Below are 12598 nucleotides of genomic sequence, written 5' to 3' on the forward strand. Positions count from 1 at the left end.
ATATTTTCATGTACCTTGTTATTAGATGTTGTGATGCAACTAACTGCTTCACCCTAGTGGCACCCAAAAGTTGATAAGCTTAAAGGCAAAGGCAAGGAGCGGAGTTCTGTTTGTTCTGATAGGTGTTATAGTATTAGACATTGACTGAACAGCACTCTCAACATTCAATTCCACTGAAATCAAGCAAATCGAATATTTATGTTGGTTGTTCTATATGTATCATCTTGATGAAAGGACATTGATCCATAAAATATTCACTGTTCCTCTCTCTTTCCAAGGATGCAACCTGACATGCTGAGTTCTTTTGTCCAATGTACAGTATTTGTTTAATGTTAGTTAGGCAAGGTGATTTTTCATTGCCCCCTTCAGCTATTTCTGCACAAAATGAATGACATGGGAAAGAGACAATAGCCATCAAACATAGCACTCATTATGAGTTGCAGATGAAATCATGCGTTTACCTGTCCCTCCTCTCATATAAGCATCTCGGAAGGACCACTGAGCTGTTACCTGTGTGTCTTAATGGGAAAAGTCTTGCTGTTAACAACTACTTTTGTATAAGATCAAATTGTTTAAAAGGGGATTTTACACCTCAGAAACTATGACGTGGACATACACCTGATACACAAAATGTGTCACAAATAGAAAACAGGATTTACAGTTAAAGCCTTGAACCCAAAGAATGCAGCATTTTGTGGCAATTACAAGATAAAGCACTCCTTTCCTTTGAAATAGTATCACCTATATTGAAGTCTTTTTATACCTCTCATCTGTGAGGCTGAATGGAGAAAGTTATCAGCTAATGTTAAAGGCTGTTTAATAGGTTTTATTTATTATTTCTTTACTTAGTGAGACCATTTTGGCCCTTTGAGCCATGCGGTGCAGCGATCCCCTGATTTAATCCCAGCCTAATCACGGGACGATTTACAATCACCAATCAATCTACCAACTGGTACAACTTTGAACTGTGGGAGGAAATTGGAGCACCCGGAGGAAACCCACGTGGTTATGGGGAGAACGCACAAACTCCTTATAGGCAGAAGTGGGCATTGAACCTAGGTTGGCTGTACTGTAAAATGTTGTGCTAACCACTGCACTATCGTGCCACCCCAACTTTTGAATCCACCAAATTAATGTTGAAGTTGTCAAATACTTAATTGGTGAACATGAAATTTCATGTAGAACAATCATATTTTCATGACAAAGTTACTGCAGTAATTGGTATGCGAACTTGTCCATTGGGGAACCTCACAGAATGAACAAAATAATTTCTTGGATCTCCTGTCCTGTTTCAGAACATAATCTGTTCCTTCTGCACATTGAATGTTTTTGTCAGAAAGCAGCAGGCATAATAATGTATCCTTAAAAAAACACACACACAACTATCTATAGCAATTTCATGAGGCAAGATTGATCTTCTCAGTGCTTCCCCCTAGTGGCAGTGAGTGAATGTTACTGATGGGTGTTGGCAGGTCTCCATCATCTGGTAAGTTGTCTGCACTGAACAGTTGTTTACTGAGTGGCAGGACGTGCCAGAGGCTGCATGGCTGCCTGAGCGTATAACAAGTTCTTGAGTAGAATCACAAGACTGCTTCTCAGCATCTTCTGAGCTTAAAGAAGCCAAGCTTCTCTGCTTTGATTTCTTCCATAATCGCTGATTCTTCCTCAAGAGCCCAAAATCGTCTTTGAAATGTGGGTTGAAAAGAATGTAGAGCAAGGGATTTAGGCACCCTGGCAACGGAAGAATCACTAGAAGTATTGACTTCACTACGTCTGGACTGATAATCATGAGGTTGAGCAAGGAAGAAAATGACAGGAAGGCCACAGGGCAGTACAGGATGCAGTTAGTGAACAGCAGCCAGGCGATATGTTTTACCATTGAACAGTCCCAGAAGCTGTGCACATCTCCCTTTTCCAAACCGCAGTACAGCTTTGTGTAGGTTATTGTCATGACAAGAAAGCAAAGAGAGTTCAGCAAGACTAAAGCCACAAGAAAGCCTAAAGTGGAAGGCTCCCCAAAGGGTAATGGTAAACAAAGTGGCGAGATCCTGTAATCTCCAACGTGGAACAGTGGAAGCATTGCTACAATGCAAGCCAGAATCACACAGAATGTTGCTGCCAGTTTGATGCTAGCTAGGGTTTTCCCTTGGCTTATGTCACATTTTGTGGATAGGTTGCGTTCAACAGTTGCAACCGTCAGCAGGAAAATGGACAGTTCAGAAGCAAAGATGGAGAGAAAGCCTGCGACCTGACAGCCAATTCCATTCTCCCACCATGCTCCATATTTTGCAAATTTGCCTAATGTTAATAGATCCACAATTGCCAATATACCACTGTAGGTGCCCATCAGTGAGTTTGCCACTGCCAGGAGCCCTACTAGAAGTTTGGGTGGGGAAATAAACACTGGAGATCCAAAAACAGTTGTGGCGACCAAGCAGTTACCAGCCAGAGAGAGTAGAACAATGGTCCAAACTCCAAGTCGTATCATCCAGCTGCCAAAAAGATGTTCACAAGGCTTGAAGGGTCCTAAAATTAAAAAAAATAATTTTTGTAAATATATTATCAGTTTAACTTCATATATAGAGAAACCCACAGAATGTGATTACTTTTAGATGTTGATCAGTTGTACAAAGTCCATAGAAAATTTTATTACCAAACTACATATATGTCACCATATACAACCCTGAGATTCATTTTCCTGCAGGCATACTCAGCAAATCTATTGAACGGTAACTATAACAGAATCAATGAAAGATCAACCAGAGTGCAGAAGACAACAAACTGTGCAAATGCAAATAAAATAAATAGCAATAAATAATGAAAACTTGAGATAAACTGTTCTTAAAATGAGATCATGGGTTGTGGAATGGATGAATAAGAGTGTATAGTTATCCCCTTTTGTTCAAGAACCTGATGGTTGAAAGGTGGTAACTGTTCTTGTCAATGAACATAAAATTTGGGAAAGATATGAATGAAGCTGAGAATCTAATTTCCCAGAAATATAATTGTTCCCAGCAGTACACTAGACAGCACTGGTTTGCCAGTCTACTTTGGGAGAGCGAGTTGGGGAATAGCCCCTCAAACACTGGGACCTGGCAGCTGTGGGAACAGCAGAATGGTAACGGGGGAGGAAGGTGTAATATTTGGAGAGAATACAATAACACGCAGAATTGAGCACTGACAGATCAAGCTGCGTTGCTGATCTACCTTCAGCAGTCCCAGTTGGATGCTGGGATGGAAAGACCAGATTGTTCTGGGAAAACTTAACCTTAGCCTTTCTCTTGGCAATTTACCATTGCAATGCTCTGTAGAAAAGATTAATTCTACAATAAAATTGCAAAACCATCCTTCCTTACCTGGAGTTGGAGTGCATTGGACAGAATGGACTTTTGGAACCTCCTCAAGTTCCATGAATGCATCATCTATGTCCTGATCATCTGTACATCACATAGTTTAATAATTACACATCATAATATATGTATAAACATTCAGCAATTGGTCAGTTTTTCAATTTGTAAAACTTATTTTCTTAAATAGTTTAAAACAGCAATAAACATCTTAATTTCACTGGCAATTTCTAAATCCGTTCTCTGAATCACAAATTAAAATGTTAACGTTTGTGCTATTTATTTTCTAACAATAATTAGAACAGAGATAGATGCAATGCTTTTGAGTTAAACCAGAACATTCAATGAAGCTTAAATCTAAATATCAAGTAAATTTAATGTGAATGTTTAACTGAAAATCAAATGGAAATTTGAGATTAAAACAGAAAGGAGAACACTTAGCAGACCAGACAACATCTGTGGAAAGAGAAATAAAGTTCGCAATTCAGGTCATCAGAACTGGGAAAGAGGAAAATTAAATCCGTTTTAAGTGTAGAGATGTAGGGGAACTTTGATTTTACTTTCTAAGTTCGGATGAAAGATTTTTAATGTGAATCTTTAACTTTGCCTCTCTTTCCACAGATGCTGCCTGACCTACTGAGTGTTACCACCAATTTCCTGTATTACCGACCTTGACCAGATAGCATTCCAGCGTCCCGTTTGTAAGTTTCATCACTGTTATTTTCTACTTGCTCCTGTTGATTTGCAAGTTTGTAGGAACTTTCACAAGGTGTGTAGGCACAACATTGATAAGCATATGGCATTTCCAGTACCCTGTGAATGTATTAAAATCAATGTATTAAAACACAGTGAAAACAATTTCACAAAATGAATGCAAAATACTTATTTGCTTTTTGTGCTGGGGGTGTTAAAGAATGTGTTTGGAAAGCTGTAATTACAACATGACAACAAATTTTTATGAAAGTGTTGCTTTCTCAGAATTTTTTTTGTTTATGATAGACTGCTTGAAGCTGAACACAAATATAATTTCAGACTACTTGTATCATGTAGGAATTTGGAGAAACAAAAATTTAACTTTTATTGAAAATGTGTTTAATTACATAACTGTGCTCACGCTTTGCAATTGTTCAACTAAGCAAAACTGCTTTGTTGATGATTTTTGTTTGTATTCAGTGTCCGAGGCTTCTCACTTAAGTTTCCAACAAATAGCATTGATGGATTCCAGTTGCCCTGATACCATTTCTCCAAGACCACAGTGTCCTGGTGAAACTTTTCGACATGCTTATCACTAACAGTGCTAAGAATTACAGGGAAGAAGTCTAAATGGGAAAGCAATAAATGAATCTTTAGTGGCATGTTGCACTTCATGGTTTTGTATGCTTGAAGCATGTTGTCAACCAGCTGCACATAGTTTGCCAAGAAAATTTTCAACAACACCCTTCAATGTCTTCCATGTGATTTTCTCCAGTCCCACTAGAAGTTCTTTGAATTGCCTATCATTGATGACCTGTTTGATTTGTGGATCACCAAAAATGCTTTCCTTAATCTTGGCACCAGTTATTCTGACTTGAAATATGAATTAAAATAACAAATACAGGTAACTTTTTAAAAAATGGTGCGTAATAGGGAAATTTCATGGTGATTTTCATGAGCCCAAAATCCATACAATACACCCAAAGGTATTCAGGAAGCAAAATCTTTGTTGTGTAGTGTTATACATTGAAGTTAAAGAATCAAGTCACTGAGCAATTAAAGAAGTAGTCTGTGTAATCTGGAGTGGTTCATAAGAATTTATATGTCAAGTTTATAGTCATTTATCTATGTACATGTATACCACCAAACAAGACAATTTTTCTCCTGTCAGGGTGTAAAGCGTAGTAATGTATGTAACACACAATAACTTAGGAAAGTAAGAATTAAATCTACAATGAATTACACATCAATAAGCAAAGTAAAGTGTATAAATTAAATATTGAAGCGTAAAGAACAAGTTATCCAGTGACACCTTGAATGGAAGGTGTAATGTGTAAGTTGTGGCTCAGATTTCTGAATCAACATTGAACCCATGAATTCTACCTCATTACTTTTGTTGTACTACTTATTTAACTATATATATATATATTTAGTGTGATTCACAGTTTTTATTATTATGTGTTGCAGCATACTCCAACATATTAAATCTGATTCTGATTTTGACAGCATTTCATTCTGTGGGTTAGAAGGTCGCGAGTTCGAGTACCACTACAGAGGTGCCACCACAACCCCTACAGCAAGACTATTAGTGCTGATGTCTTTTTAGACAGAGCCTTAAATGTAGGCCCCACTAAAGATCAGAAGGCTCTATCTGAATAAGAGGAAAGAACACTCTCCCAGGTCTCATGGCTAGTATTAATTTTTCAAGTCAGCATTGTTGGAATAGAGTTTCTATTTATTGCAGTTTGGAAATCTTAATGCACACAAACTGAAAGCATATTTATAACATTACTACACTTTAAAATAATAGGATAGCCTGAGTTTGTGAAAAATGATGTTCACTTGAAAGTCTGCCTTCCTCATCCATCTTCAAAGAGTTTAATTGCGGACACAAAGTTACAAAGGTGTGTTAGTTTCTCATTCTTTTCTTGGATGAAGGTATTGGGTAACAGCAGCATTTATTCATCATTCCATGAGGAGGTGGTGGTGAGGTGCAGTCCTGGTGAAGGTCACTCAGTGTGCTGGGCAGTCACGGATGGATATTAGCCCTATTTATTGAAATAGATGTTGAGTTCCACTATTTATGTTGACGCTGATCTTGGGAATAAAGGACATATTGTAGCGGTGTGCTACATGCAGCGCTAAAATTACGACACCGAGTCGGTAACTGCAGTCGAAGGAAAAACTTTATTCGAAATCCTCAGCCTCACTTTTAAGCCTCCCTCAACCTGCCCCCCGTGGCGCAGAGGCTCCAAAGCTCTGTGCTCGCAAACCCCCGTAGGCTATCTAATTGTGAGCCGGTTCGGATGTGCCAGGAAATGGGTCGCCACATAACCACCCCCCCAGAACTGGCGATACACCCCCCAATGTCCACAGTCTGGGCTGGAACCTGCTTGGGAGGTCGGCCTCTGCGCCGAGGCGCCGGAAACTCGACCGGTTGTGCCAGGTCCACATGGGCCGGCTTGAGGCGGTCCACCGTGAAAACCTCCTCCTTCCCCCCAACGTCCAGCACGAACGTGGACCCGTTGTTCTGGAGCACCATAAACGGCCCCTCGTATGGCCACTGCAGCGGTGGCCGATGCCCGCCCCTTCGTACAAACACAAACTTACAGTTCTGCAAGTCTTTGGGTACGCAGGTCGGGTTCTGCCCATGCTGTGAAGTAGGTTACCGAGCTGCTCGCGTAGTCTGCCCAGGACTGCTGCGGGATCTTCCTCTTGCCCCCGTGGGGCTGGTAGGAACTCCCCAGGGACGACCAGGGACGCGCCGTATACCAACTCGGCCGACGAGGCGTGCAGGTCGTCCTTGGGCGCTGTGCGGATGCCGAGTAGGACCCAGGGAAGCTCGTCCGCCCAGTTGGCTCCTCGCAGGCGGGCCATGAGGGCCGACTTCAGGTGACGGTGGAAACGCTCCACTAGCCCGTTCGACTGTGGGTGGTAGGCAGTTGTGTGGTGCAGCTGAGTCCCCAAAAGGCTGGCCATAGCTGACCACAGGCTGGAGGTGAACTGGGCGCCTCTGTCAGAGGTAATGTGGGCCGGTACACCAAAGCGAGATATCCAAGTGGTGATCAGGGCTCGGGCGCAAGATTCGGAGGTGGTGTCGGTGAGCGGGACGCCTCTGGCCATCTTGTGAACCAGTCCACGATAGTCAGGAGGTGCCACACTCCGTGCGACACTGGCGGGGGCCCACGATATCCACATGAATGTGGTCGAAACGCTGGTGGGCGGGATGGAACTGCTGCGGTGGGGCTTTGGTGTGCCGCTGCACCTTGGCCGTCCGGCAGTGCATGCACGTTTTGGCCCATTCATGGACCTGTTTGCGGAGTCCGTGCCAAACGAACCTGCTGGAAACCATCCAGACAGTTGTCCGGATGGAGGGATGCACCAAGTTATGAATGGAGTCGAAAACACGGCGCCGCCAGGCTGTCGGGACGACGGGACGGGGCTGGCCGGTGGCGACGTCACAGAGTAGGGTCCTCTCACCCGGGCCCACGGGGAGGTCCTGGAGCTGCAAACCGGAGACTGCGGTTCTGTAACTCGGAATCTCCTCATCTGCCTGCTGTGCCTCTGCCAGTGCCTCAAAGTCTACCCCTTGGGAAAGGGCATGAACGGTAGGGCGAGAGAGCGCATCCGCCACGACATTGTCCTTACCCGAGACGTGCCGGACATCTGTCGTGTATTCAGAGATGTAGGACAGGTGGCGCTGCTGGCGGGACGACCAGGGGTCGGACGCTTTTGTAAACGCAAAGGTAAGCGGTTTGTGGTCCGTGAACGCGGTGAAGTGCCGACCTTCTAGGAAGTACCTGAAATGCCGGATTGCCAGGTAGAGCGCCAACAGTTCCCGGTCGAAAGCACTGTACTTGAGCTCGGGTGGCCGCAGGTGTTTGCTGAAAAACGCCAGGGGTTGCCAGCGACCTGCGATGAGTTGCTCCAGTACCCCACCGACTGCCGTGTTAGATGCGTCCACTGTGAGGGCGGTAGGGGCGTCCATTCTTTTTTTTTATTACAAAATCCTTTCTTACAAATATCGGTGCTATACAATATATACAAAACAGTGGCAAACACAATTACTGCACTACAAATAGACAATAGACATTACACCAGAATGTTGCCATCCCTATCCACGATGGCATTTACACCCCGCGGAGCCCAACGGTCTTGAAACTCCTCCAAGGCCGCTGTGGACTGCGCATGTTCTTTTTCAATAGTTACCTGGGCATGAACATACCCCCTAAACATTGCCAGGCAGTCTGCCCGGGGAGATCCTCCCGCCACCCGTTTCCAAGACCCACGGATGGCGGATTTCGCCAGCCCCAGGAGCAAGTTGACTAGGACATCCTATCCCTCCATGCCCCCTTCCTTACTGGATGACCAAATATAAACAGGGTGGGACTAAAATGCAGCCAGAAGGCGAGAAGCAGCCCACGCAAATATGCAAAAAGAGGCTGCAGCCTCACACACTCCATGTACATGTGGTACACGGTCTCCTCCAGCCCGCAGAAGGAGATCTGTGCGATGGACGCCCCACTCACCTTTTTGGCGTTCCACAGCAAGTCCACCCAGGCTGCCACCTTCCGGGGGTCACTAAAATCCGCGTCGGACAGCGGCAGGCGTATGTCCTCGGGCAGCTGCTCCAGGAATGCCTGCTCAAACATGAGGCAGGGTGTGTGTCCGTCGGCTAGAGACAACATCTCATTCATTAAAGCCGATGGAGGTCTGTCTCCCAAGCCATCCAGGTGCAGTAAACGGGCAGCCCGCTCACTCCGAGAGAGTCCGAAAGTCCTGAGGAGCAGGGCTTTGAATTCCGTGTACTTGCCGTCTGCCAGGGGCGACTGTACGAACTCCGCGACCTGGGCCGCTGTGTCCTGGTCGAGGGAGCTCACCACGTAGTAGTAGCGGGTGTCTTCTGAGGTGATCTGGCGAACGTGGAATTGGGCTTCGGCTTGCTGGAACCATAGGTTCGGGCGCTGTGTCCAGAAACCCGGCAGTTTCAACGAAACCGCATGAACAGAGGCGGCGTCGGTCATTTCTGGTCCAAAAATCGTTTGGACCGTCGGGGTCACCAATTGTAGCGGTGTGCTACACGCAGCGCTAAAATTACGACACGGAGTCGGTAACTGCAGTCGAAGGAAAAACTTTATTCGAAATCCTCAGCCTCACTTTTAAGCCTCCCTCAACCTGCCCCCCGTGGCGCAGAGGCTCCAAAGCTCTGTGCTCGCAAACCCCCGTAGGCTATCTCCCTTAGCCGGAAAGCTGGCTAATTGTGAGCCGGTTCGGATGTGCCAGGAAATGGGTCGCCACAATATGGTAGTAGACACTTGACATAAGACTGCTCATTTAAACTCAAACTATGTGGGATAAGTGTAATGTATTACAAAAATGCGAACCTAACTTAGTTCAGTGAAGATACGGTTGGTTCACAATAGGTTTCAAGACCTGATTTTTATGATTAGTGAAACAGTTACAAATTTTGAAGGTATTTAGGAAATAAAATAGATTACTATGTACTGTATAAGCTTTGGAAAGATAACTTTGTATCATATTTCTTCTTCGATTACCTTTCTGACTTCATTTCAGTATGGCATGAAGGTATATGAGGAGAAGGTAGAAAATTGGGGCTGAGAGGAAAATGGATCAGACATGATGAAGGGGCAGAGCAGATTCAATGGGCTAAATAGCCTAACTCTGCTCCTATATCTTATGGTCTTATGCTCAGGGGGTGGTGAAGCACATTTACAAACTTTGTACTCCAAGGAGGATAAATCAAGTAGAAAGACTTTAATTTTCAAAGTGCTATTTTAAAAATTGTGTGAGTTTGATTGGCTTTGCTTTGTCGGCCATTCCAGCGATGTGTTTTGTTGTAACCATTCATTGAATCAGTCCTTGGGCTCAGTGAATTCAAACCAAACTATAGGCTCTCAACCCAAACTACTGACAATTCCTTCCATGCCCCTCAGACACTGCTTAACCCACCCAGTTCCTCCAGGAGATTGTTTGACAGTCTTATTTATGTGCTCACCTTAGATTACGGAGGCTCTCTATGGGCAGCAAGTCCAGCAGAGCTTGATTGCCTGTTAGTTTCAGATGTGTCAAGCCACTTAGCCCGGACAGAGGAAGAGATGTCAGAAGGTTGAAGGTAAGGTCACTGCAAGAAATTAATTTCAGGAAGTGAATCAATTACATACATATGCAACATTTAGTACACTGGAATGCCAGTGTTCCTTCTAAGTGATGTAAGTGAATAAAAATACTATGTTAAGAAATGAGATTGTAAAGAAAATTCCAACTCTCATGAAAGTGTGAGCTGCCTGACACAGGTAATTTTGCTGAGATGGGTCAACAGCAGAGAAAATGCCGAAATTTCACAGCAGCTGCACAGAAATTGTGTAAGTTCACCTGCAAGTGACTGCCTTTTCTGGAAGCGTGTTGATAACTTGTGTTTACGTAGCACCGACACTTCCAATTTAGGAGGCCCCATTTCCGAAATACTCCTGAATACTCTCAGACACAGGACAGGACGTGTGTAGGGCTGAGCCAGATCACACAGACAGCAAGTACAATATATTGTGATATCGATTGAGGGATCTTTTGCCACAATGTCGGCGATAATCCTCTGCTCTTTTTCCAGTTACTGCTCTGGGATCTGCAAGAGCAGTCAGGGCTTCACCTTAACAACTTATCTAAAAGGTGGACCCTCTGATGGTGCACCAATCTTTTAGTCCCATATCAGCTTTTTTGAGTTTAAGTCTCTATCTGAGCGTCTGCCTCCACTGTAAGAGTGTCAATAATGGAGCCATGGCCTGGCGGATTGAATGCCGCAGCTATTGGAGTATAAACGTTGTAACTTGCTATTTGCTAGAGAATGAAATCCTAAGAATGTAGAAGACAATGTTGTGTTAATAAGAGGAGGCTAAGAGATGTAAATTATGTAATCTGAGTTTGCTATTTGCTATGCATGTACCCAATTTAGTAGGAGAATGAAATATTAAGAATGTAGAAGACAATGGTGTGTTAATGAAAGGTAGCTAAGAGATGTAGATTAGAACATGATTAAGTCAATGGGCAGAAACAATAGTAGTGGATGTACGTGTGGTACACAACTATAGACCGATTGCATATGCTAATGCAACTAAACCAGGAGATTGCTATAAAACATGCTATGTCCAAGGATCGGTGGGCAATCAGTGACTAGCTCAATGACTGTCTCAGCTTTGATTTGCAAATTAAAGTTTAATACTTCTTGAAGAATCTTCTGCGTCTCCTGGTCGTTTGTGGGGCACGAGAAACCACGACATAATTGGCGACCGCGGCAGGACCGGAAAGAGACCCGCGGAAAGGAAACGGCAGATTGGGGACACTTCCCAACACAAGGCTAACTGAATAAAGGGTGCACCCAAACAAAAAGTAAGTGCTTTTTGCGACAATTTGGACTAAGAATTCTGTTGGTTTTGGGGAGGTCTTGGGAGTCTCAGAAGTGTGGAACCACTGCCGAAGGGTCTCTCTGGTCCAAAGAATCTGGCAGAATTGGGGTTTAACAGGATGCTGAGAGGATTGATCAAGAACACTGCAGTGAGGGTAAGTACAAATAAGTTAATAAAAAGTTAAGTTAAGAAAAATTCCACGTGGTGTTGGTAAGTCCCTGTGGATACCGCTTCGTATAAAATGAAGGTCTGAACGGGCAGGGAAAGGAAAAATAGAGAAAATCCTCGTGGATACCGCCTTAAGAGATAAGGGTCTGAATAGACGAGGTGCAAAGAGCAAGTTCTGTGGATACCACTCCGAGTAGCGGTCTGTACGGGCAGAACAGAATAGGAAACAAGGACCGTCCAATATATAGTTTAAAGGGCTGGTAGATAGACGATAGACTAGGCATAGAATTAGAGTAAATAATATTATCCAGTAAACGAACTGCGAATCTCTGAAATACCTTAAAAAGAGAGAATAACATGATAGGTAAAGGTAAAGGTAAAGGTAGAGATTCTGAGCAAAAAATTCCCGATAAATAAAAATGAGATCACAAAATCTTCAGAAAAATGGGAAAAAAGAACCAAAAACCTGGTCACAAAATGGCCAAGAGAAGGAACGTTTTATGTAAGCTTGTGCGAAGAAATGGAGGGACTAATTAAAAATTACAAACCAAAAGATAAATCTAAGAAAAGAGGGCAAAAAAGAGAACGAGAAATGGAAGTGCTAAAACTCTTCAGAACGGAGGGAGAAAGGCTGAGGACAGGTAGAATATTAATTACAAGCGAGGAAGAGACTAAGGTGCTGGAGAAACAGCCGGTTAGAGAGAGAGGAAGGTACAGTGAGAAACTGGCTTCAGCTCCGTACCCGGATGCGAAAGAAACAGGAAAAACCCCCTCCCTATAATGAGGAAGGAACCCCTAAGCAGTGCCCCCTGCTGACGGGAACAGTAAACATGCAGGGAGAAGTACAAGTTAGGGATAATGAGGAGGAAAAAAAACAATACGAGAAGGAAAAAGCGGCGATATGGAAGGAGATACAGGCAGAAAGGATAAAGGTGGAACAGGCACAGAGAGAAATGGAAGAAGGGATTGAAC

At 43.8% G+C, this 12598-nt stretch overlaps 1 protein-coding gene across 1 annotated transcript in view; it reads right to left on the reverse strand.

Annotated features, from left to right (window-relative positions):
- Positions 1-1432: 1432 nt before the first annotated feature.
- The window catches only part of LOC132397848 (leucine-rich repeat-containing G-protein coupled receptor 5-like), a 181221-nt gene continuing 170055 nt past the window's right edge, over positions 1433-12598 (reverse strand). The window contains exons 15-18 of the mRNA XM_059976598.1: positions 10057-10182; positions 4018-4160; positions 3357-3437; positions 1433-2526 (exon numbers count right to left, since the gene is read on the reverse strand). Coding sequence (XP_059832581.1) covers positions 1433-2526; positions 3357-3437; positions 4018-4160; positions 10057-10182 — 1444 coding nt within the window. The remainder of the gene's footprint in view (positions 2527-3356; positions 3438-4017; positions 4161-10056; positions 10183-12598) is intronic.

This window comes from Hypanus sabinus, chromosome 8 (assembly GCF_030144855.1).
Source record: "Hypanus sabinus isolate sHypSab1 chromosome 8, sHypSab1.hap1, whole genome shotgun sequence".
NCBI classification, from domain to species: domain Eukaryota; kingdom Metazoa; phylum Chordata; class Chondrichthyes; order Myliobatiformes; family Dasyatidae; genus Hypanus; species Hypanus sabinus.